This window comes from Haliotis asinina, chromosome 5, assembly GCF_037392515.1.
Source record: "Haliotis asinina isolate JCU_RB_2024 chromosome 5, JCU_Hal_asi_v2, whole genome shotgun sequence".
NCBI classification, from domain to species: Eukaryota; Metazoa; Mollusca; class Gastropoda; order Lepetellida; family Haliotidae; genus Haliotis; species Haliotis asinina.
This window is the reverse complement of record NC_090284.1, coordinates 10,285,882-10,313,365: the sequence shown is the minus strand read 5'-3', so window position 1 is coordinate 10,313,365 and position 27,484 is coordinate 10,285,882. Positions and strand designations below refer to the sequence as shown.

At 37.9% G+C, this 27,484-nt stretch overlaps 2 protein-coding genes across 2 annotated transcripts in view; one reads left to right on the top strand and one right to left on the bottom strand.

The window, feature by feature from the left end:
- Positions 1–25,617, top strand: part of LOC137283354 (uncharacterized) — a 36,557-nt gene extending 10,940 nt beyond the window's left edge. The window contains exons 2-4 of the mRNA XM_067814817.1: positions 19,768–20,187; positions 20,732–21,034; positions 21,502–25,617. Coding sequence (XP_067670918.1) covers positions 19,768–20,187; positions 20,732–21,034; positions 21,502–21,791 — 1,013 coding nt within the window. The 3' untranslated portion in view covers positions 21,792–25,617. The remainder of the gene's footprint in view (positions 1–19,767; positions 20,188–20,731; positions 21,035–21,501) is intronic.
- LOC137283355 (L-xylulose reductase-like) overlaps positions 1–27,484 on the bottom strand; it is a 72,172-nt gene that overhangs the window by 42,126 nt on the left and 2,562 nt on the right. The window contains exon 5 of the mRNA XM_067814818.1: positions 27,058–27,222. Within this exon, the coding sequence (XP_067670919.1) occupies positions 27,058–27,222 (165 nt within the window). The remainder of the gene's footprint in view (positions 1–27,057; positions 27,223–27,484) is intronic.

Below are 27,484 nucleotides of genomic sequence, written 5' to 3'. Positions count from 1 at the left end.
CGCAGTAATCTCTTGATGCTTTAATGTGGAGTCCTTGACAGAACAGGATTGAAATCACTGGCACACTTTAGGTACATAGTCTCATAGACAGGGTGAGTGAAGTTTGGATAATGCCGATATGATCAGGATTTTTGTCATATCACAGCATATCAGGTTGATGTGTGAGAATGCAAACTGACTCTGGTTGCAGGCATTAACCTATTTGATGGCTGGCAAAACTTGGAATCGTAATCTTGAATTTTAACCCACAGATCTGGAAAAACTCTTAGCAAGTGTCAACAGTTTAGGCCACTGGAGTGAGTGAGTGAGTGAGTGAGTGAGTGAGTGAGTGAGTGAGTGAGTGAGTGAGTGAGAGTGCAATCACAGGCTGAAAAAAAGTTATGGCCACTACACACTCATACAAAAAGTATAACTAGGCACTGTCTGTATTTCATTGAGTGAAGTTGTTCTTTGTATTCTAGTTATACTCATGGAAAAATTTAAGGGAACGCATGTTTCTTTGGGCAATTCAACATTTCTGTTTACTAACTTCAGCGTCGTGTATTATCGTTTTCGTGAAGAGCAGTTCAATCAAACTCACCATAATGCTTTCCATGCATGTGCACTACATGCTCCTAAAGTTACATGCACTTAGATTTACACGTGACGTGTATGTGCACTGTCAAACACAACGGTTAAAAACATTGTTACCATGGCGAGACAGTACTTAACTTTGGCACAGAAATGGGAGGTAACTGGCATGGTTAATGGTGGAGGCTCATTAGGACAGGTTGCAACAACTTTTCACAAATCTGTTAGCGTGATATCCAGACTTTGGAATCTCTATAGAGCGACTGGTGACGCCAAAATGAGGCGTGGTCGGGGACGGAAAAAGAAAACCACCCCACGGGATGACCGGACCCTACTCCTTATTGCTCTGCGAGACAGGTTCAAATCCTCCTCCAAAATCAATACGGAATTCAGGCGAAGAACAAACGTCAGAATTTGTTCACGTACAGTGCGTAATCGTCTTAAATCGGCTGGTCTAAAAAGCCGCAGTCCATTGGCTAGAATCAACATGACTGAGCAACACAAGCGCTTGAGACTGCAGTGGGCACGGAACCATGGATGAAGAACCATACGTCAATGGAGAAACACCATGTTTAGTGATGAGAGCAGGTACACACTTGACTATAATGACGGTCGAATTCGAGTTTGGAGACGCGTTGGGGAACGTCACAGTGCCTGCACCATTAAACAGCATGATCATTTTGGAGGGGCTCTGTTATGGTGCGGGGCGGGTTTCCCTTTAACCACAAAACAGATCTTGTGCGTCTTGATGGCAGGATAACAGGTGTACGATATCGCGATGAGATCTTGAACCCGACTGTGATCCCTTTTGCGCGTACAGCAGGTCGAATGTTCGAGTTCCAGCATGACAATGCCCGCCCTCACATCGCTCATGTTTGTCGGGACAGACTGAGGGCTGCAAGTGTCCGGGTGTTGCAATGGCCGGGTAAAAGTCCTGATCTTAACCCCATCGAACATCTTTGGGATGTTCTTGGCCGCAATGTTTGGGACAGACCTGTTCAACCCAACAATTTGGATGAACTTTTCGTGGCTCTCCAGGAAGAATGGCGTAGAATTCTGATTGGTACCATCCGTACACTCATTCGCAGCATGCCACGACGATGCCAAGAAGCTCTCCAGAGACATGGGGGACACACTTGATATTCATCACTTGACATAAGCCTTTTCATCTGTATGAACTTTTCTCTTACTGTTTCAAAGATTAAAAGTCACGGCTATTTCGTGCGTTCCCTTAAATTTTTCCATGAGTATATATACACAGATGGTCTGAGCCTCGGGTGTGGGTGAAATTCTGAAAGAGATGCAGATTTTAAACATTTTCCACCATGGAAATACGTATCCCCTGCCCGTACAACAAAACCCACTTACCTTCCACTGGAAAAAGGAAAATAAAAAAAAATATGAATAAATAAAATCAATATCTGGGTCTAATCCCCAAAAGGCACATCTAGACATCATGCTTCATACGTGTTCCAAGTTTGCTACAAGTATAGTTTAGGGGATCTGCTCCTAATAAGGTAACATCCTCATAGTCACAGCCATGTTTCCACATTAACTGCAAAAGATACCTGACTGTATTCCCCAAAAGGAACATCCAGGGATCATCCTTGACATATGTGCTACGTTTGATGAAGCTAGCATGAATAGTTTAGGAGATCTGCTCCGGACAAGATGACACCCTCACAGTCACAGCCTAAGTTATGTTTCCATCCCGAGGCGCAGTTGGTGTAATCATAGAGCCTATATAGAGAGTTATTGTAGTGTGACAAGATGACATCCTCATTATTAGTCACAGCCTCTCATATTTCCATGGAAACTGCAAAACATAAAATTCATATCTAGGTCTAAACCTCAAAAGGCACATCTAAGGGTCATGCTTAATATGTATACCAATGTTGATGATGCTAGCACATATAGTTTAGGAGACATCGTCATAGTCACAGCCTGTCATGTTTCCATGGAAACCGCAAAAAATAAAATTCATATCTAAATCTAACCCCAAAAGGCACATCCAAGGATCATGCTTGACGAGTGTATCAAGTTTGGTTAAGTTATCACAAATAGCTTAGGAGATATGCTTCAGACAAAATATTGTGGATGCACGGACAGACGTATGGACGTAAGAAACTCATTTCTATATCCCTTGCAACGTCGTTGTTGCGGGGGATGATGATGCCACATTAATAGATAAAATAGTAGCACACTGCCAGAAGATAAAGTGATGGCAGATAAGTAGAAAAAATGATGATATATTGCTTGATAAAATGATGGGACACTCCTACATAAAATAAAGGCACATTAACTAAATGTACTGATGGCACAGAGATAAACATGTGTTATTGTTCAAGCATGGCACAGTGCACTCAATAAGTGCCCCAACAAGAAAACTCTTTTGATTCATCTTCAAACTCAGTAAATGTCATTGGTTATGAACTATGTTGAGTTGTTTTGAAGTCATTGATCACTGGAAACCTGCCATAAGGTATTTCTGTAGAACAAATATTTCTAAGTATTCCACTTCAGAGGTCTTACTCGAATCATGTCACTATGACATGTCAAGGCCACTGTACTCTAACACAAGGAACATCAAACATTTCTGTTATTCACTCATATTCAATAAACTGTTGGGTAAAACAAAATATACAATCAAAATTGAAACCTATATATTCCTTGAGATGTTATATGCACATCACCTGCCATGAGACACTCATTGATATGATGCATTGGATATCACCTGTATCACATGTGTATAACGCATCTGTATTAAATAACCATTTCTCATTTGCTTCTTTTTTATTCACAATCAATAATATGTGGGCGCAAAATCTCCCATTGGTGTATATTTCAATCAGAATGAAAAATACATCTCACACAGTGAAGGAAGTGTAATTTATAGATACTTTCTTCCATCGAAATAATAAAACTTTTACAATTTTTTAGTTTTAAAGTTTGTCTGAGGGTAAATTGCTCTGAATTTAATAAAACACTACCATAAATAGCATTGTAATAACATTACTGATTACTAGCTGAAAAAACCCCAAAGCATGCTTAAAAACCTATGAACTAAATCATGCATTGAAGAATCTCCACATGCAGTCCAGCAGTATAGATTACAAATCATTGCTCTCAGATATTAACTGACAGCAGGGAGATGCGACCTTGACCTGGCCCACAGAGCCTCATTTCCATAACATGCACTGGTTCCCTATAAACATCTCATAACATACTGCCAGCATTTTAGTATTCCTATTTCTCGTCAACATTTTCCTTCATGTTCTCTTTGTTGGGCTTGTCAGAAATCCATTTGTGCACTTAATTAATGTCTAAGAAAAACCATTCATCATGTCCCAGTCCAATAATTCAATAGTAACCGTACTTCATATGTCATAGAGGATGTTAATGGTGGAGCTGTAGATCAGAGGTTTCCATAACAATTCTGTCACTTATCAACTATTAATTCATCATTTATACTTTGCTTGTCATACCCATACCTCTGCTGTCAAAAGTAATTCATTATTTCCTGCATATTTCCAAGATGACTGCTAAATCTACAGTTTTAAGGCAATTATTTCATTCACAAAATACAATAATATTCCAAGATTGAAAATATAGAACCAATACTTTCTTTGAAAAGATGTAAGCATGTTATCAGTTGATAACATGAAGCACACTGTGTGATGAAACAGGAAGAAATATTACAAGGCATAGGAAGCTTGAGTTTAGATATTCAGAGATTAGTGCTGATGCTGACGAACTTACAATGCCAATGATTCAATATTGTGTTTCTGCTTGACAACGGTACAAGATTCAAAACGTTGCACTCATGAAATAAGGAAGTTGTTATCAGTATAGTTTGTTCAATAAGCCCCCACATCTAAAATGTCACTCGGACAAGATAATAAACATAACTGTTGAAATTATTGTTACTATCTCCATATTCAATGGGAAATACAACATCTATATAACCTATTCTTTTAACACAACACCTACTCCTTTAAGCCATGGTTAAACATACTAATTATTCCATTATAAGTTATAACTATATCTCACATTAGCAATCACTGACAAAATAACCCCTTTCATAATGTGGAAAGGATATGAAAGTCGATGAACTTTGTTATGTCTGTGAAGTCTATCTACTTGAACATACTGGTATAGTTTTGTAATCGGTCTTGAGAGGCTTCACTGTGAAACTCGGCAACTGAACATTTTTCCTAAACACTCTTTTTGGCAGTGCCAGGAACCATAGCATAAGGTGAAAGAGTCTAAAGATGTTGCAAAAACTGGAATCCCCCAATGCTAGACACCTGCTGGGGATTAATGCCAATTAATTACAAACAAACTTATACAAGGTCCAGGAAATTATGAAATGTAAGTGCATATATACTGACACTGCACCCGGAGATACTGCATGGTAGGGTTTTCATGGCTATATATTTCACCAAGAACTTGTGTGTTTCTTGTAACATATGTTTCAGTACTTAAGTTTCCAATAACATACCATAATCTGTCTAAATAGCCCTGAGTACCAGGTAGACTGCACACAGGTACTTCTCTATCACTATTACTCCCACCAAGGGATCAGTGCACAGCACCCTTCATTCATTAGCAACATATTCGGGACTATACATCCCCTGAAAATGGCAGGAAATGAAGCCTGTAACCATCCACTCTCCCCAACTAACTTTACTTGATAATTTGCCTGGTTTGTGACCTGTTCAAGCATAAATAATACATGATATATTTGGAAATAGATTATTATAGATTATATTTGGAAATCAGACTCTTTAGGGGTGACTTCCATCCAAGATTCAAACCCACATTCTCTGACCAAGGCACTTGATCACCAGCACCCAGAGACATCAGTATAACCCACTCGGCCATCATGGCTTCCAGAAACATGGGTAAGGTGATTCAGATCTCATGGCTCCACTCTCCCAATACCACGCATGGCTTAGCTGTACAAATGTCACCTGTCTGCATCAGTGTTGGGGAATGGTACTGAGAGGAATATCAAAATACCACTTCTACTTAATGGAGATTTAGCTGCCTTCAATGGCAGAATATTGAATTAACAAAAGAAAGTGAGTAAGTATGATTTAGCTGGTTTTGACAATATTCCAGCAATATCACAGCGGGGACACCAGAAATGGACTTCACATTGTACCCATGTGGGCAATCGAACCTGGATCTTCAGTGTGACCACTAGGTTACCCCACAGGCCAGTACTATCATAGCAAGAATAACATCTTTAACACAGATCACATGTAGAATCTCCATCCGATCATAGACTACAGAATATGAGCGTTATTGATACAGACAGGAATAGAAATGTAACTTTTTCGAGTGTGCCACACAGTTCTCAGAATAGGTTTGCCCTATGGAATTTGAGTGAGCCAACTAGAATAAACACTTTTTATCCACATCCGTATTTAGTGAATGCTATATCACTGGGAGCTATGCAATAAACAGTTGAAATCTTTGAGAATTTGCCAATTTTCTTTGAAATGAAGATAATAATAGCCTTTTTAATTTCTGATATGACAGATCTTCATATTTATTTCATTTCTATTTTATTTGTCATTAAGTCAGTTTATGTGTTCATTAGCACATGCTAGGCAAGTTTACCTAGATGTAAATTTATCACTTGCTTTACACAATAAATATCATCAAGAAGTATATTCATAGAAAGACATGCAATACCTTAGTGTGCCCATTAAGCACTGTGAAGTATATTACAAGTTCATCCGTGTCTCTTGAACTTTCTTACATGGAATTTTCTTATCTTCTGTATGAGCTCCAAAGCAAATATAGCAGTCATTAGAGAACATTAGAGATCCTACAATCTTTCACCTATCATATTTCAGATGGTTTATATTTTGGACAGGAAGGCATCTACCATTAAATTCAGGTAGGCTGATATTGCATAAATAACAATACATAATTTTTTTCAACATGATCAATTATGTGAATTTAATACAAAAAGCATCACTGAAAATGGTACAGTAAATTTCAACAAAAAGATGGGAGTAGGTGACAGAAAATTCAGCAAAACAAATATGACAATGCGCAAGTAAAACGTACAATCTGCTCCTCACATCACAGGCAGCCATGTCCAGACAGCACATATACAAGGTGATACGGAGTATCTACTGAGTGCATTTACACAGCTTAGTGCATAACTAATGTTTTCAAACCTTCAAAGCTTATAAAACGAACATAAATCAAGCAGTAATGACACTGGGTGAAGGAGCAGATTTGGTGTGGGTATTATACATCAGAGAATCTGGGTCAGTGTGTCTATGTACACTCTGAGAAAAAACAACATCATTTAATACTTTTATAGTGGCACCTATCTTCCTGAAAGTCTGGTTTTATCATTGCAGCGGGGTTTGTCTCAACACTTTTTATGTGGAGGAGGAAGCTTTAGATCGTGTTTGCTTTCCAGAATTATTTATTTTATGAGAGTTATTTTTATCTTTATCCTCTCAAGTTCTGTCAGTGTGATTCGATAAGTTCAAACAAAATAAACTGTGTGGGTTGGTTCATGATCGGAAGCTAAATGTTCTGATTACATATTTTACATTTTGTTAGTTTTAGTACTCCCACATGTTCTACATTGCACTGAACTGTACAGCTTTAGATACAGGTTGTGATCTACACTGCTTTGAACAGAACAAAGCTTTAGCATGAAGTTGTGTTCTACAAATTACAGAACATAGTTTAGATCACAGACACTTAATGACACATTTCCATTATATGAATATCACTTTCACACCATGCACTCTGGAAATGCACTGTTACAATGCAATTTCCTGGCATCAGAATCTCATGGATCTCACAAATAAAAGTGGAAGAAGTACAATCCAGTATTGTATTTCATAATAGCACTGTCTCTTTGTAATTGTGTTGAAACTGTTTTTTTTTATTTATAATTTTGCACTTATAATTCTAACATGTGGTTTTCTTAATTTTCCATATACTTCCTTTTTTCCTGTCTTTTTTTATTTTGAATCAGCTGGTCATGGAATATTTAATGGGTTGCATCCTTTGGGTGTGCAGAAAGCCATTCATTATATTATTCAAATCCTGATTTGGCCTTGCCTCTAGTTTTGTCTGTTCTACACTTGTGGGTGCTTGTGGGTTTACCAAATTGATCTAAAATTCACACCTGCAGCAGTGAGACTCTTCTCCTGCATTATGCTCACCATGCCATGAAATAACTAGAATACAAAACCAAGCTTGCTCACTCACTCACTCACTCACTCACTCACTCACTCACTCACCCACCCACCCACCCACCCACCCACTCACTCACTCACTCACTCACTCACTCACTCACTCACTCATGCTGCTACAAAGCTGAAGTAGCAAATCACTAAGGACGATCCAGAAAATGTTTCCACAAATGAGCATACATAACACTATGAACATTCTGACAACCATTCAACTTGCAAAAGCCTTTCTGTCAAATGCTTCATGGACAGGATGCTTATGGTACCCCAGTTTCATTGTAATGTATTCTTTGACCACTGATACTGAAAGACAACGACTGAAAGACACATGCCTCTTTTAGTAGACTCCATATTTGAATAGTGCAGTCCAGATAACTAAATATCAAGATAACTATTGATGAGAGTATGATTGAGTAAATGGGGGTTTGTTTTATGATTTGTAGGTTGTGTAGTCATATAACAATTTGTTGACCTTATTAGGAACATATAGAAAGTTACCCATGCTCTCAGTCAGAACTGGTCTTCAGCAACCATGCTGGAAGTGTCAAAGGTGACACATGTTACTGTACCCAAATTGTGCACACTGATGTTCATAATTTTGATCACTGGATTGTTTGGTCCAGACTTGAGCAATTACAGAGTGCAGCGATAAACAACAGCCCAACCAACCAACATGCACAAAGTGAACTCAGAGTATCAATAATTCTCCCAAACACAATATAAAGAATCATAGGTCATATCGCTTGGATAGTTTAGTGCAAGTGGCCCCTGTTTTAGATGTGGTAAACCCACAAGATTAAGAAAAGTGCTAATGAACACACAGAAACTCATGGATTTGAACTGACAATGTTGACTGTGACCTAGGGGATGCCCCCCTACAGAGCTAACTGCTGTACCGTGATGGCTGGGCCACATATTCACTGACTGCTATCACTCAAGTGTTACCTCAACGCTATTATTGTAATTACATTTTCAATTAAATTCACTTAATTCAATCAGATAAGCCTTACTTCATGATTAATCACTAATAAGATCTCTTTAAGTGACATTTTAAAAGATGCAGTATCTATGAAGAGCTGACTTGCAGGTTTCCGCTGCCTTATTCCTGCCACATATCTGATGGTAAACGAGAAATTGGATAATAGTGTCTCTGTTGTTAGTTTGTTGTTTAACACCACACACAGCAATATTCCAGTTTTAACATAAAACATCAACATTCTCAGAACAGCGCACACAATGTCACACAATGCATCATGTAGCCAAGTCCGAGAAAACCACAAAACCACAGTGCAGTCTATGGATGGTGTCACTGTGCAGTCTACAGTGGAACCCATTTGGTCGACCAAAACTTTCCTCACAAAGATGCAGACACCTATGCCGAATTCTTGCTGAAAGAAATTTAACAAAATTGTCAACAACAATCAGATCATTGAGTACTTGCTGCTGATACACGATTCAGAAATCTGGGCTACAAAAGCATCCTCAGAATCTGACTGATGACCTTGTTATGCCAGGGATTTACTTATGTATGTGTAAATCATTTGGTGATGAAATCTAACCTGCCACATCATGAAATCTGAATAATATACAATGACAGTAACATTTCTGTGTCTACTAAGGAAAGGTTTCTAGACATCTGAATAAGTGTGTTTGGCAATACAAACTGTAACAAAAAGCAACTACCACATATTGCACAATTTAATCATGAACAATTCCACTGACAACTACTGTTGTTTATGGGGAAGTCTGTGATGTCCATGAAAGCACCTAGGGCAGCTCACGCCATCTGTTAAGCAGTAAATCCTTACAGTATGCTCCCTGTAATCTCCCTGCACTGTACACCACCTTCAGACTGTCAACCCATCACTCAACAAATTGCATGCAGGTGTGCCCAATATCTCTGGGCTGAATTTGCATCATACTAGAAACACATTGTAAAGATATTTCCTTACGAATACATCTATTCTCCTTATATGACTGAGCTGCAAGTTTTACAAATCAAGTCAATAAAACTGATGCACAATATTTTTAAAGAAATACTATGTTTCACATTCACAGGTTTCTGCAGTGATGACATATCATTATGATGTAAAAGTTGATAATAATCATTATCATTTTTTATCCATATTACCCTTGACATAGAATTTCCCATGGTCATGTGTGCAATAATCTCACAAAATATTGGCAAAAAGATTCTCGGAAATAAATTGAAAATTATTGAATTTGGAATTGGGAAATGAAATAAAAATGTTGAAGAGAAAGCTGAAAACACATAAAAAACCCAGACACAAAATAAAAGAAATGTAAATGAACTGTTTGATGGTGAGTGGGGATGATGGAGGGAAATCTTTCATGAAAGATTAGCCAATTTCCTACCTATTTGCAGATCTTTTCAGGAATTGCTTGTGTCATTCTTTGCAAGATCATGCCCAAGTTATTAACCAATGACAGGGGTCTTAGGAGTCACATGATGACACACTACGACCTTACAAACATTGAAGTGTTACCTCTCGTTCATAAAAATGGAAGAAACAGGCTAAAACAATTCATACAAACTTTTCGTATATTATACAAACTTGCATGTATGTTTCGGCCCATGTCCTGTCTGTGATTCAAGGATCAGAAGGCCAGAAACTAATAACTGGTACCAAAGTCCTTGTATGATTTCTATGACTGTGTTTTTACTCAAATCCCAAACGTTTTTTCTGTGATTTCACCATTTCCACATTTCTAAAATCTCAAACCACATTCTTTCTGTGATTTCCCATTCTGCATTACTCAAATCTCAAATCACATTCTTTCTGTGATTTCATCAATTCCACATCAAATCTCAAATCACATTCTTTCTGTGATTTCATCAATTCCACATCAAGTCTCAAACCACCTTCTTTCTGTGATTTCACCAATTCCATAGTACTCAAATCTCAAATTTCACCTTTGATTTCACTGATTCCGTGTTACTCAAATCTCAAACCATATTCTTTCTATGGTTTCATCAATTCCACATCAAATCTCAAACCATATTCTTTCTGTGATTTCACCAATTCCACAATAGTAAAATCTCAAACCATGTTCTTTCTGTGATTTCACCAAGTCTGCATTACTAATATGTCAACCCATGTCATTTCATTGATCAAATCAACCAAACATCCTTCAATTATGTCATTGTGACCATAAAGCTCTTACCTCAAACTGCGTCCACCAAGAATGTTCCTGGTTCATTAGTTGCTTTATTTATAGCATCACAGACACAACTAAAGTATTTCAGCAACGGGGTAGTACACTTATTAAGAAATGAGGGGTCCCACAACAAAAATTAGAAATTTTTGAAAGAGTGGTGTTACTACTCTCTCTCTCTTCCCACCCACCCCCCACCCAAAAAGAGAAAACTGATGATCATTCAATCCTTCAATGATTTCACTGTGACAATACTGCCCAGCCATATCTCAAACTGTGTCCACTAAGATTGTACCATGACTGGTCCAGCTACATCACATCTGATTAATCCATCATCTTCACATCAATGTCTTTAGCAAGCTGATGAGGTTTGGGTGAGAAGTACTGCCATGGGCTTCTCAACCAATGTACAGGGGTCCTCCAGCCAGGCTAAACCAATGGATCAATGATAATTACATGAATCAAATACGTGTTTCGGGTGATCATTTCATTATAGGGTCGAGGAAGACGCTGTCCTGGATTGTCCTTACAGCCTCTATAGGCATGTATTTATCACATTTACTGGTCAATGTAAGCACGTATTTACCAAGAACATATTCCTGTGATTGCTTAGGGAGAATCAATTATGGGATGGAACTGCCGAGAATACAGCAATCACCTTTGGTGCTGATCGACCAGGAGACTGTTTATGTGGACTTGAACTGCAAGAACCTTTTGAACTCTGGTGTCTTTATACACAAACCCACTAATAAGCAAAGTAGCTATGGTCCTTCAAATAAATGGGCTAAGTATTCACACTCAGTTGAAAGAAAACTATGTGAAATACAAATCCAGACAGTTATTGATATCCCCTCCCTGAGGAAGTTGTCAGAACTTGCATTCCTGCCTCCATGATATTAGTTATGAAGCCACCTGATCCTATTCTGCAGACTTGTCTCATCACTAACACAGTATTAAATCACATGTTGATTGGAGACGTGCTAAAACCAGTTTGTGGAAAGGAGAGCTAAATGGTTTAGTCATGGGGACATGTAATACAGGCAGAATCATTTATTGGATTCTGTGGCCTTTTTCTCATGCTTATGAAAAGTTTCGGGTATTATTTCACTTTAATTCACAACTGTCAGTTTGAAGGGAGATATTGAACCAAATTTTTCTTTCACACCTCTTCCTGTGAGCATATGAAAATGTACTTTTGACTAATGTTAACATTTTAACCTTTGAAAGTATTAAATGACAAATGTGTATATATTCTGGCACAAGTGAGGTGAGTTCACCAAAAATCTAAAAGGTATATGAGTACACATGCTCAGTGCCTCAACAAAAAGACAGTGATCTACACCACTTCTGGATTTCCAGCCACAGATGGTTGCCATGCTGTCATACAAGTGGACTACTGCTCAGGGCAGTTAATCTAACATACTGATCCAGACAGGTTAATATTTATAGGAATTATAATATAGCTGTGTGTGATAAGCCTCTCTGGTAACATATTATCTTATTATTACTATGGCATAACAGTAAGACAAATACCTGCAAAACATGCAACAGCTATTCAAGTAATTCATCCTGGAAGATTCATCCAGACAGTTGTACTGTGTTATACAATACATCCAGACAGATGTCCAGTTTTATACAAAGCATTCACATAGGTGTATCATACAATACAATGCATCCAGACAAATGTAACATGTTATACAATACATCCAGGCAGATGTACTATGTTCTACAATACACCCAGGCAGATGTAACATGTTATACTATACATCCAGTGACTCAGGTCACCTCATCAAGATGACATTGCATTCATTACATGTTATTTTACTAAGACCAACTGCCTTATTAAACCACATTCATATCACCTTATTTAAAACTCATTCAAGTCAAAGTGTTTTACATGTGATCAGACTATATGCAAATTGAATATCAAATTATCAGCTGCAATTTTCATCAACAGCTGACATTACAGAGATAGATTCTTGTACCTCTTGTTCATTTCCTTGTCCTAGTTCATCAAGGTAACTATAAGGATAAGAATCACCAACAAAGTTGCAGCCTTATGGACCTTTTGGTTTGGGAACCCTTACTAAATTAAATAATGTGTCTCTTATGGACGCATTAATGGCATGAACAAACCTGATCCATGTTACAATCAGGAACACCCATAAAATTTTCAGCAGAAACCAATGAGTGGTTCTGGTGGAGAACTGTGCAAAGGTGTAGGAATGGTGCCACCATTGACAGATGACTTCACACGCCATAAGCTCAAGAAGGTCTACTTAAAATATTAACTAATCAATCTTTCTCTAAGTCACTTCTGACAGCCATGATGTGTGCCTGGCTGACTCTACATAATTAGGTGAGGTGAAATTGGGTTGAATCTCATATTAGATTACTGCACTAGCATCTAGGCAACATGCTAGATTTGACTAAGTCTTGTTTAGGACATCTAGTCTACTGAGATACCAGGCTCTAGTTTAACATGGATCCCAGGCACAATATCCTGACTACAAGCAGATTTTATCTCTTTAATGAAGTGTACCAGGCAGCCTTACAAGGTGAGCATCTTTAAAAGATATTCCAATAAAGCAATCCTTTGGTTTGGATCCATGGTATATAATACAGGGTGTTCTGTATTCAGTGCAGCATGCATAGGTAGATCTAGAGGGGAGTTGCAGGAGTACCAACACCTCCTTTTGTCCTGAAAGTTTATTAAATGACCATTGAAACACTGGTGAAAATGGTTTAGAATGAACTAAAATGCAAGCAATATAGTGCAGCTACACATTACAGAGGTGGTCCCACATAACCAAACTGTGGTGTCAAGTCCTATGTCCTGTGATTGAATATATATTCTATGTTGTCTGGGAGGCCCGATCTGCACTGAGACTAACAACTCCAACTAATCCAGTAAACCTGTTCCCCTGATTTTATTGTTTACTCCTGAGGTTTTATGAATCCAGGACATAAGGGCATAACAATTTTACCAGCATGGAAAATTAAACTGAGGTTTTCAATATAATGAGCTTACACTCCATAATAGGGCTAAAATATTTGTTGAACTGACTATACAAATGATCTATGATTGTATTTACCTGTTTAGGTTCCATGAAAAGTTTCATGAAACCTTGGCGTGTAACATTTGAAACAGCCAAACAATGTTCTGCAAGTGAATCATCACAAGAAGTTGTTTATCTACCGTGCATCGTTCACTTGTTTTGCCGTGCATTACGTCTGAGTTTCCCAAATCATAGCACCCCCTGCAGACTTGTGCATTCCGAACACAAACACCATACTTCATTAACACCTTGACAAATATCACACCTTTTTCCAACCATTTATAATCCATGGCAACATATGCTCAAACATCTTACTTACTCTTTCCCTTAGAAATTCAAAGAAAAAATACGAAAAAAATATTTGCCAGACGGCCTAAATGAATCATGAGATTGACTGATGTAGTTTCAAGGCTTATGATTTGACGGAGTTGAACAGTCGGATGAGGAAGTGTCTTCGTGTACCACTTGCCGAATGCAGCGTCTGCACTTCTGCCAGATGCAGAGGACCACAAGTCAGGGTCCTACAAACAAGGAGTGTCTAGCGTAAACAAGCAGACACACTGCAGGTGTACAAAATGTCAGGCAGCACAACACAGATGTGGATGAGATTAGCTGGGCCAATAGTCTGACTGTAAGCAGTCAAGGTAGCCAGAAAGATGAAGGGTTAGATAGAGAATCACTGAACATGTGTATAACTAAACAACTATATTCATGCTGTTATATGGAAAAGACAAAATCTGACAGGGTGGAATCCTATCGACTTCATAAATGTCATTTTGAATTGACATGATTTGATTGCACACTTTTCCAGACTGTCTGGTAGACAAACATTTAGCCCAAGGAACAATTCTTATTCAAACATATATATATCAACAACACAAAGAAATAAAATACAAAAGTAGCCAGGAAACATGATAAATTTTTACCGTGAGCTGAGACAAATTTGTTGGATCTATGTTCAGTTTATACTCTTGCAGACAGACTAGCTAACTGTTTGCAACAGTATTCAAACCCCCAATAAGAATTTTGTAACTTTGCACATTGAATTGTGGTGCCCTGGGTGAATGGTGACCTGTGAAGATCATAATGTTTCTTATTTTGTTCTTAAACTTCTCAACTGAATCATTCACATGAAGCAGAACCACAACTCAGAAGTCATCAAGTACAAGCAAAAGAGGCTCTTGTTCTTTTGTAGCCCTTCCTGCCCTTCCTGCCCTTCTACTTAGACAATAACACACTCAGCCACAACGACCTGCCAGCCTATTTGAATATCTGAGAATTTACATTTGATCATGTCCTTCCATGTGGAGCATTTTACTTTAACAAAATACAATTAGAGATCATAAGCATTTGTTTTTGATATTTTCTTGGTGAGGTTGAGCAAGCAGCTTCATAAAAATATCTTCAGAAATACCAGTGATTGTTATCCTTCCATAACTTTACACAGAATATATATTTGTATCTATAGAAAACATTCTGGTAAAAAAGATACAGAGTTTGAAGTCAAGTTACATAAGCATCTATAAAAATACACACGAACAAAAACAATCTTTTATAGATAGACACCTTTTTATTGGAAGAAGTTGTCACAGTCCTTCTAAATGCTACTCAAAGAAGAGAATGCGCATTTTCATCCTTCACCTTAAATAAAGGGCTGGTGGGGTAGCCTAATGGTCAAAATGTTCACTCAACAAATTGGCACAATGTGTGTTACCATTTTTACTGCGGGAAAAAAGAGCAAGATGCAAGATTCAAATCGTTTGATACACACAGGTTGGCTAAAATGTATGATTCGATACCCATGATTCAAACACTTCAAAATGAACATTGAGGTGTTCGGTTAGATAAATACGTTGTTCACTGGTACCTCGGGGACCATGGGATGAGGTACCCTTGATGTTTGTTGATGTTCTCCTGGCCCTTCGGGCTCAGGGAACATTAACAAACATCAAACTACCTCAACTCATGCTCCCATCGAGACCAGTTAAGAACTCATAATATATTCCTACATATTGTTATATAGAACATTGACCCTAGAAACTAGTATACATCAACAAAATACTCAAACATTCAAAACTCTAGGAAAGAAACCTTCATTAACCATTGGCCAAAATGTCACATTCTCTTCTCGAAATAAATTATCGAACCTTTATGCATCTATGTGTCTTAGCAAACCTAAAATGCTACGAATTGAAGAGAAAATTATCACTGGTATCATTAAGATGGCAAATCAATTAAAGCTTCCACTGTATCATGCCAAATATTATCCTGAGATCTCAGCCCAACAGATTGATCCACCACAAACACTATAACATGTAGAACAGGTGTTGGGTTTCCATCTTGTGTCTGTCCTCGACACGGACCAGACATTACAGCTAATATTGAACCAGACCAAGTGGACCATGGGTAATATCACTCAGTGTGCCAGTAAGCACCAAATGTTTCACGCAACTGACATTGATCTGTAGAAACAACAACAGGGATCTGTTGCCACCAAACAAACATCGTCTCACTTCAAATGGGATGTCTGACCATGTTTACAAACCAATTCATGATGTGCCATCACACTGCACGTTCATCATTTCTCATACACAGCTTCATTTCATTTCTGTGGAAGAAATCAAATTGTCCTGAAATTACCCTCGTGTTTCCAAGACATTATCAAAATGATGTTGGCAGCATGAGGGCCAGTTCAGACCTCATGCCAGACAAAAGGTAGTGAAAGCGATAACAATTTGGCAAGTATCTAATGTAGTGCCAGACAGTGTTCACCCACATACCAGTTTCATTCAAAGGCTTTCTTCACCTACTGCGAGGACAACCTTTGTGGATAATTTATTCATGTGTCTTCCTAATGAAAAATAGGATTGATGGCTCAAACACAGGTGGAAATAAAGTGAGAATCATTTTCATATTTATGCTCAAGATCAAGTTTAACAGATGTTTTTTGTCCATGTGCAGCATGGTTTAACTCAGACCTTTCCTTGGAAGATAGATCCATTACTTTTTATGCCAAGTAGAGTTTAGGTTAAAGTAGAGAGAAGGTTTCTGTATTACTGTATATTCCCTGAAAGCCTGTGCACAGGCATCTATTTTATTTGGCACAGCATCATTCAAGTCAGTGTTTTTAAGAACTGAGTGAAAGATGTCCTCCTCGCTGTTTTCCTTGACACCTTGTTTCTCAAGAGATATTTTTACTTTGATTGAATTTTACACAAAGCAGAATATGACACTTTGAAGCTGCCTAAAGTTACAAATTGATTCACTAGTATACATCTTCATTTATTGTGTCAGCTGAAGATATAGTGGCAGATGTCATTATTCAAAGGCTTATATGTATACAAATTGGGTATTTTCAAAGGCTCATTTTCAAAGTAACTGTCAGATCTTTATTCTGATACAGTATCTTTTTGTGTAAAGATGACACCTCCATATAAGATGGTACACTGTTTCAACATCTACTAAGCTTTTCAATAGCTTTACCTGACTGTCCTCCGCTGTGATATTGCTGGAATATTGCGAAAAGTGGCATCAAACTTCCCTCCCTCCCTCTTTCTCACCTTCCCTTCTCCACTCATTCCTTGACTCACTCCTTCACTCACTTACTCATACGACAAACCAGTCCAGGCTAACAGTCTGTTGCTGGAGTTCTGTCTCCCCTGACTTTGTGCACCTACATTTTCACACTTTGAAATAAGTAACTCTGTTTCCAGTGTATAACCAGCTTCAACATGCCTGTTACCAATTAAAAATTTGCTGCTGGAGTCATGCACTCCCTAACTGTGGATACCTAGATTTTCATACTTTGAAAATTTGCAACTCTTTGTTACCAAGCTCCAACATGGAGCACTCCCTGTCTTTGTATACCTGTCTGAAATGAATAAATAGATTTTAAAAAATGATAAAATATAAAATTTGAAAGTAACATCGTTGCCCAATCTTGATTAGTTGAAATATTTGTCTACTTTGAAATGAGTATCAAGGGATCAGAATGTCCACTTTTTCGTTGAAACCTTGAGTATAATCCAAGCTGAAAATTTTCACTGGTGATAACAAGTTTGTTCACTTCCTCTCTAGCGTCAGAACTGCTGGATCTCCATGGCAACCACACAGAACAGCTAACTGGGACTAATGGTTCCATTTAAGCAGATAATCTGATGAAATTTGGAATGTGCTTGATATGTGGCAGCTTTCATCAAGGATGTTATGTTCCAAGCAAATGCATGTACAGTATCTTTTTGTTCCGTACAAGATGTAATATAATACAAAACTTAAAGATAGTGGCATTAATCCAAACCAAAGCACTGAAGTTCTGTAAAATACACATATTGAAATACCTAACCCACTGTCAAAAGGAAACTTATCACAGGGATAAAACAAATTTTTAATAACATTTTAGGAATTTTTTCTCGCATACAATGAGAAAAAGATCACAAATGGGCAAGTTTACCTTTAAATACATGAAATGTTTTACGGATAAACGCCTCTTTTTATTTATTCTTTACACAACATTTCTGAGCGAATTCTTGCTCCTTAATCAAGTGAATTCAAGATGATGGAGCAAGAATTAGCTCTGTAAATAAAGACTAAAACAGAAGTTGTTATCCATTAAATGAGTGAGTGGTTAGTGGGTGAGTGGGTGAGTTTAGTTTTACACCACACTCAGCAATATTCCAGCTATATGGCGGCGGTCTGTAAATAATCGAGTCTGGACCAGACAATCCAGTAATCAACAAAATGAGCATTAATCTGCGCAATTGGGAACTGATAACATGTGTCGACCAAGTCAGCGAACCTGACCACCCGATCCCGTTAGTCGCCTCTTATGACAAGCAGAGTCGCCTTTTATGGCAAGCATGGATTGCTGAAGGCCCATTCTACCCCGGGACCTTAACCAGTTGGTGACATCCAGCTTTCTTCTTGAGTTTCCTGTCTTGTTATCAAGCCCATTTGTAATTACATTTTATTACTCCCCAGCTGAAGATATCACTGTTTAACAAATTTACAAAGTTATTAAACATTGTGTAAAAACGTCCTATGATAACATACGTATGACGTCAAAGTTATGATGTCACAATGCTAATACCTCTGTCTATTTAGTATTAGACCTTGCTTGACTTGCGGACAGCTGAGTGTCAGCACACTCTTGAATTCTTAGGGAAGAAGGACTCAGCTTGATATTATTTTGCTGTAATGAAAGGCTTTTGCTCATTAGATACCAAACCATTCACTTGTTTCATAAATATTACACGGGACATAGTTTAGTATTCTCTATATCTATCAGAATTATCCTCCTGCACTCCAGTTAGATACATGACCCTACAAGGATTGTCATCTTTGTGGTCCAACATCAAGTTTGTTAAATGTATCATTCAGACTTATTCCTTATGTCTTCAAGGTCACCAGTTGCTGGTCTTCATTAGTATTAAGAAAACGTAACCTCTGTTGCATACATGTAGGTATCAGAGTTATACACCTTATCATCCAACTCTCCTGCTGGATATATGATTGTCAGAGTGATCTCCCTTGTCTGTCAGCCCTCCTGTTAGCCAGGTTGCTATCAGCGTTATTCACCTTATAATTCTCCTGTTGGCCATATTGCATCAGAATTATCTCCCTTGTCTTCCAATCCTCTATAGGCCATATTGCACTCAGAGTTATCTCCTTTGCTTTAAAGCTCACCTTTTGGCCATGTCTCTATGAGAGTTATCTCCCTTGTCTTCCAGCCCTCCTACTGGCCATATGTGTGGTGGTGCTGTTCAACTTCCACATCCTCACCTCATCCACTGACACCACCTCAGAATCCGGTGACCCACTAAACTCTGGCCTGGTACCTATCATCAACCAGCTGAATGGCGTCCCTCTTCAACGCCGACTGACCAATGTGCAGGAGAACCTTGCCTTCCTTCCCAGGAACATCCACCTCCTGGACCTGAAGCAGAGTCTGGTGGTGCCAGACTTCAAATGTGTGTTGTCACAGACTGATCCCAGCTTCCCGATCTGTGTGTATCCCCCTGAACAGGACAAGTTCATCTCCGGGGCTCTGCTGCACAGTGGCGTGTGGGAGCCATACATTACCAAAGTCTTCAAGAAGGCTCTGCAGAAACACCCCAATGCCGTGGTATTGGACGTGGGAGCTAACATAGGTAAACAGAGTGAGTGAGTGAGTGAGTGAGTGAGTGAGTGAGTGAGTGAGTGAGTGAGTGAGTGAGTGAGTGAGTGAGTGAGTGAGTGAGTGAGTGAGTGGGGTGGCTTACTTTGTGGGGTGGGATGTGTTGGTTGGTTGGTTGAAATTCAAACAGCTGTTGACGACTGATATTGAGTAATCAAGACCAAGAATGGACATGACATACTGAAGACAGACAAATCTATACCAGCATCTATACACATAACAGACAGACAGGATATTTCCCAATCTAGGAAGGTATATTTACAATAAATCGTCTGTTACTCAAACAGTTTGTCATATTACATACAATATGTGATTAGAAAGAGGGCAAAACTAAACTTGAGTTGTAAGTCCCAAAAGAGCGAATAATGCAAGTTAAGTTCACATTTATGGGTCCTTGTGTGGATTTATGGCACTGATCCACAGTAAACATTTGGTAGGGAGCTGGCCATGGACATTGTGTATGTATAACCTTTTATCATTCTTTATTATATCAATAAGTGATGCTTTGATCTTTCCAGGTTACTACAGTTTTCTGGCTGCGAAAATGGGTCATATGGTTGTTGCGATTGAGCCAGCAGAGGAGAATGTATGGAGGTTTCACAAAGGCGCGCAACTTGGTCGTCTGACAGATGTCATCTACCTGCTTCAGAATGCCATGTCTGACAGACATCAGAATATCACACTGATCACCAACAAGGACAATCAGGGAGGAATCCGAGTCAGTGAAGGCACTGGTCAAGGAGAAACAACTGCCACAGTCACCATGGATGACCTTCTGTATTTAATGAGACCGGCAGAAGTTATCATAAAAATTGACATTGGTACTAAAATCTTTTGACACATTCAAGCTTCACTTTCACATTTTTCCAAATACATGGATATGTGTCTTTTGCATTTGAATTATCAGAAAGCACATAAACTTGGTGAATTGTGCCATGATTTGTCTCATAATTAATCACTTAGTCTCATTTCTTCAGGTCATACTCTTTCTCACCTAAACATGATACAACAGGCTTTTGGGCTCAGCACCCTATGCTGATGACAAAATTGTATACATTATCAGTTTGTTTGAACGTGTGTCCTTTATGTCCTCCTTTAAGATGTGAACAGAGAAACCAAAGAACAGAACAGGACTTAACGGGTGGTTGTGATTCGATAAGGTCTGACAGAGATCTGAGGCTAAGAGGCCATTTTGAGCTACATCCATTCAATGGGGCACACAAAACTAGAAACTCTTTAAAATTACTTCTCATTATAATTCTTCATAACAACTTTTTTGCACTTTCAGAGGGCTATGAGTGCAAAGCAATGGCGAAGTCTGCCCAACTGTTCCAGCATGTACATGTGCCTTACATCTTCATGGAGTGGCAGCAGATGTTCAAACACCGCATGTCTAACGTGGCCTGCCCACCATACGCCATGCAGCAGCTTACAGACATGCTCACACAACGAGGCTACATGGCACATGAAGTTCGGACAGGCATTATGATGAGCCCAGAGGAGTGCACAACCAGGTGGCGAGTTGGAGACATCTACTGGAGACATCAGACACAACCATTGCTGTTCCCGCCACTTTGAGGGGCAGCCATATTGGAGCGTCTGCTCCTGTGCTCTTGATTCTCCATGGTCACCATGGGGTGTTGATGGTGTTTTGCAGTTTATTGCAAGGTCCTTGAATATAAACTCTGCTGATTTATACTCAGCAAGTGCCAAAAGACCTTTGATTCTTCTGTTTTGAGAGCAAGGTCAAACAGAAGAAGGGTTAAACTGACCTCCCCACAGGTGACTGACAATATCTGGCCTGTACTGACAGCTTAACAACAGCTATTTGCACATATGAGAAAAAGTAATGTGCAAACTTTTAAGCTTGAACAGGGGCACAAAACAATCATAAGGAGGCCTTTTTTGATAATCTGGTTATGCAGATTATTTACCCCAATATGACGAAGCACTATTACGCTGCTAGTCAGAACTATGTGCTATCACATACTAAAAATATACAAATAAGTATTCTTGATAAGACGAATTGTGTTTTGGTCCAAACAACTATTTTTTGTAACAAAAGTTACTTCCTTTTCTCTTTTGAACCGCTTTGAAAATGTTAAATTTTAACATCACTCAAAAACGCATTTGTCTAAAATATCCCATAAAATTTGTCTTATTTCAAAACTTTATTGATTCATAAATCATGCAATTTGAAAACAAGTGTCTAAAGTGAACTGCTTATTCATAACATATAACCAAATTTGCAATTCAACAGCAATACTTGACTATGAAAGCAGTGCTTCATTATAAAATATATGCATATATGTAATGTGTAACACACCTGCTGTACTTTCACAAACAAAATAAGGATCTCATTGAATACATGCTTACATACATTGTCTCATGCAATGAGAATTCCAATCAATGAAACATTAATTAAATGCCTTCATCAGCTGTTTCAGAAGCAAAATGTATTTTTGATTATAAAAAAACTTCATCTGCCCTTGTCTGTGATGTCCGTGGATCCCAATGATGACTGTGGTAGACATATGCACTGCTTGATTTCCTTGGCTATTTTGTTTTCATGTGAACACGACATATTCCTCACAATATCTATTTTTTTTTAAATCATCAGATCCACTGGATTGGACTGTTGCATCTTGACAGTGTCTTGAACAAGTAACTCAATTAATTTCTAATTTAATTGTTTATTACCATTTAGTAATAATGTTTTGAGAACAGTTATATGTTTTTCTATAAATACCTGAAATACTCTTTGATACATAAGAAAGAAAGGAAATGACAGTTTATCTGTTTTCAAACTAAAACGTAAGAAATCTGCTTCCTGTTGTTATATTTTGGATTTTTTTGCATTAGGCAGTTAAGGTATTGCTGTTACAGCATGGGCATGTGCTCATACTCTCCACTAAAACATTTGCAAGCAGGAGTTTCTGACTGGCCAGTTGATACTGACATCCACTTCAGTTTGCATCATCACTTTCCAAGACTTGCCTCTTGTGAGTCTTATCATCAGACCAGATAAATCTATTATCATATTTGTGGATCTGTATACCCTGAAAATTCATTAAGTTTAAAATGAAGGATCATATATTTTTTGTTTGCTATATATTTAGCTTCTTGAAATTGAATCAGCCTGGTCTTTATTGTTTTAGGAAGACATATAATATGCTGGATTTTCTCTCACAACTTTTTACAAGATTTGATTTCTCAGTATAATAGCAGACCTTCTGACTTCTGGACTGCTAAATTAGGGACATACATTTTCAAGAATGAATGAAGCAGAATATTTCACGTTCTTCTGTCCGTCTGTGGACACTTGCTTCCAATACTCATACACTGCATATCCCTGTCACAAGTAGGTACGACTGTTTAAAGCAAAACTGTATATTCAAATTTTGAAATAAATGCTTAAACTGCATGAATTTGCTTATCTCAGAATGACAAAGGGAATATTTTGCCTGCATGAACTGTTTATCACATCTGTTTTGAAAACATCAAGGAAATGTAACATATGTTTGGGATTACACTTTCTAGTAAAGTAATTTCTCATATACTTTTGGATAGCTTCCATTTTGAATCACAAAGTCTGTGACCTAATCCTTCACCAAAGAATGAAATCTCATATATGACATATGTAACTTCTGACCACTTTGTCTATTCAACATTTCCACCATGGGAGCCACGCAAATTTCCATTCAGTGGCTGAAAGTATGTGACCTACTTTACCAGTTATCAGACTTCCATATTTAAGGCAGTCTTAGTGCTGAGTTGGTTACTAACTTTGTGTGTTTACAGTTTGCTGCCTTGCTCTGAAAAGGTGAGTTAAAATCACGCTTGCAAAGACACAAGAGTTTGTACTGTACAATGAAAGTGAAAACCTAAACATACAATATGAGCATACGATGAGAAAACTTTATGAATGATCAACTTCTTTATTTTAATAACTGTTTTGGTATGGATTAATATACCATTTTCAAGCATATGGAGTCATAAGAATCTATACAGAAAAATCAGCATTTTTAAAATATAGAAGTTGATCATCCATAAAATATTCTCATCTCTTTTCCACCAACTTCTAGAATGCCACTGAGACAAATGAACATATATAACATTTGACAACCTTCTGTGGCATAACTCCAGTGGCATAATGCAACATTTTTGCTGCTCAGTCTCATGTGTTATGAATTCGTCATTCAACTCAAAAGTTGCCCCATTTTCACCCTTGGTTTTGTCTGATGTAATACTATTGAAGTGATAATGAATATCTATATGTGTTGAATCATAATCATATGTTTGTTACACTCTGAATGTAAGGGTATCCTCTACCCTGTAATATTATCAACAAAGAGCTATATGTTATATACGCACAATATGGTTAAATGCATATCTATGGGTGATAACGTATTCCACATAAGACAAGTCCTTGTTGATTAATGATTTAGTCAATAATGTCCTGTCATGAAAATGAGGAAGGTCACAAAAAAATAATCATTTATGCTTTCACTTTTCAAAATCTCTAAAAAAGCACTGATAAGTTTCTGATACTTTCTAAGTTTGTCAAAAGGTGTCATGAAATTATAGGTATTTCAATTAGCATTTGTAACTGCAAATAATTTGTTTTAGAAATGATGCTTGATTTACATAAGTGTCAGTTTCACTTTACATTTCCAAATCTTGAGACTTGTTAGCCTGACAATGGCTTCCTGAACATCAGGGAAACAGGATTCAACAAGACCTTTTAATACCAATTTTTTTCATGTAACTCATTCAATACATCAATACATATTTTTCTTGGTTTCTAATTTTATGATCGAGTTAACTTTATTTATGAGTTAAGTTTTTAAATTAATGATGCACTTGATTGAAAATCTCCACATTTATGTATTTGTTTGTATGTTGGCTTAAACTTTCATTTATTCATTCTCTAATTTTGCCTCATTTTGACATACTGAATAAGTAAATCAACAACAAACAGATAGATCTGGCTTTTGTGATGAAATGCAAAACTGTATCAAAACAAACATGTCAGCACATTGTAGAGGTGTGAAATAGAGGGAGAATGTACCCATATCATGCTCCAGGGTACAGCCAGATAAGTGGAATAAGTTGTCACCTCACACTACCAGTTGTACACAAGCAGTATATTGCCTGTGTGTGTGCAATAGTTAAGTGCCTTAGTAATATATCACTCTTTATTTTGCCGTTTGTTATTTTTGTGTTTTTGTGCCTGTGTTCCTTGATTATAAATATGTGTTGTTTAATTTGGACAGCATTAAGTTTACACAGTGAAACATTTGTTTTATTGTCTTGTTCAATATACTGACTAGTTTGTTACAATTTGTAAATTAGATCCAATACATGTACAGTTTATCAGTAAATTCATAATTAGAAAACCAAACTATAGTCCTTGTTATCATTTGATGACTCAGTGAGTGAGTGAGTTTAGGTTTATGCCACACTCAGCAATATCCCAGCTATATGGCGGTGGTCTGTAAATAATTGAGTCTGGACCAGACAATCAAGTGATCAACAACATGAGCATCGATCTGCGCAATGGGGAACCGATGACATGTCAACTAACTCTGCAAGCCTGACCACCTGATCTCGTTAGTTGTCTCACAACATGTATAGTCGCCTTCTATGGCAAGCATGGGTTGCTGAAGGCCTATTCTACCCTGGATCTTCATGGTTTGATGATATTGTCAGTATGGTCACGCTGTGAAGTAGCAGGTAGCCTGTTGCATGAACTTCTTGAAGTACACATTGATGTTGATGCTGATTACATATGATACGTTTCAGCATCCTGACAACTCCTGTAATGTAAGTTACAGAAAGTGTACAAATGAGTGGCATAAAAAGGCTTACCACATACCACTTACATGTACCCATCAGACCAAGGAAGTTTGGTGGAAAGTTTTTCAAAATCATGCCATAGATCACTGCATCAAGTCATATGCTGTGTCTGTCTGTCTGTGTGTGTGTGGTTGTTTGTACTCTTCCAGAATACTGCCAGTTTTATATGCCAGCCCACGGAGAAGCCATAATACAGTGACTGAGCCAGTCAGTGCAACTGAGCCAATCAGTCTTTCTTTCAACCCATCACCTTCCTTGTTTATTTGTACCAGTATATTTAACCTAGCATAACTTTGATGGGTTGTACACTGCATCCAAACCGTTGCAATTTGCCTGGCTTGTTAGTACCATTCCAACTATATCCGAGGCGATTTCATTTCAAGGAAATCACTAATTATTCAAAAACAATTCTCCTAAATCAGTAAAAAGAAATTTAGTACAATTACAAGTGGGTACTTAATGTAATGCTATATCATGGTACCAGTCATTTAGTATACAGGAAAAAATAGTCAAGGGAATAAGGGGTGGGTCACCCAAAAGTATAATAATCTAAGGGAGAGGATACAAGGACACACATAATCTGGGAGGGTAATTACGAAAACATAGTGTTTTTTAAGTCGTTTTGTATTCTGACATTTCTGTGTGATTCATGAAAAAAGGAGCATGGAGATTGTAAAAATCTTTAAGATATTTCCGGTTCAGTTTACAACACAATATACATGGGAAAATGATCTCCGCATATAAAACAAAGTAGGAGCTAAATAAAAATGGTAGCTAATTGTTACACATGGTAACCATAATTTCTGCCTATAAGACAATGCCTAACACAACAATGATGAAAATGGTGAATCAGTGTATTAAAGGATGCCTTTTGAAATTCTTATTGGGTGTGGGTGGGGTGGATGTAAAAGAACTGGGAGTGATGAGTGTCCAGTCCTCAGCAAAACACTGAGAAGCCTGGACTAACACCAACACAAGTACTCACCTTCTCTGGTCCCAGTTCCAAAGCCATGACCTTGGTAAGCATGTCAACAGCACCTTTCGAGGAGCAGTATACTGTGTGCTCTTTCAGCGCCACCTGGGACGCCACACTTGACACGTTCACAATTGCACCTCCCCGGCCACTTTCTACCATTCCTTTGGCAAACACCTGAAAATATCAAAAACAACTCATGCAAATACACTGTGAAATATACACATACAACCATGGATTGAATGCCATGTTACCCATTCTCTCAAGACATTAGATAGATGTCTGTGCAGATGGGGATTCAGTCAAACACTGTGTAAGTGTGCCTACAAAACAGGATTCAGCATATTCTGAACAGCTAACAGCAAAAGGCATCACTTCAGCCCTAAAACATGTATGCGGTTTGAATGAAATTTGTCACATGGTTTTTCAGTTGTGATAC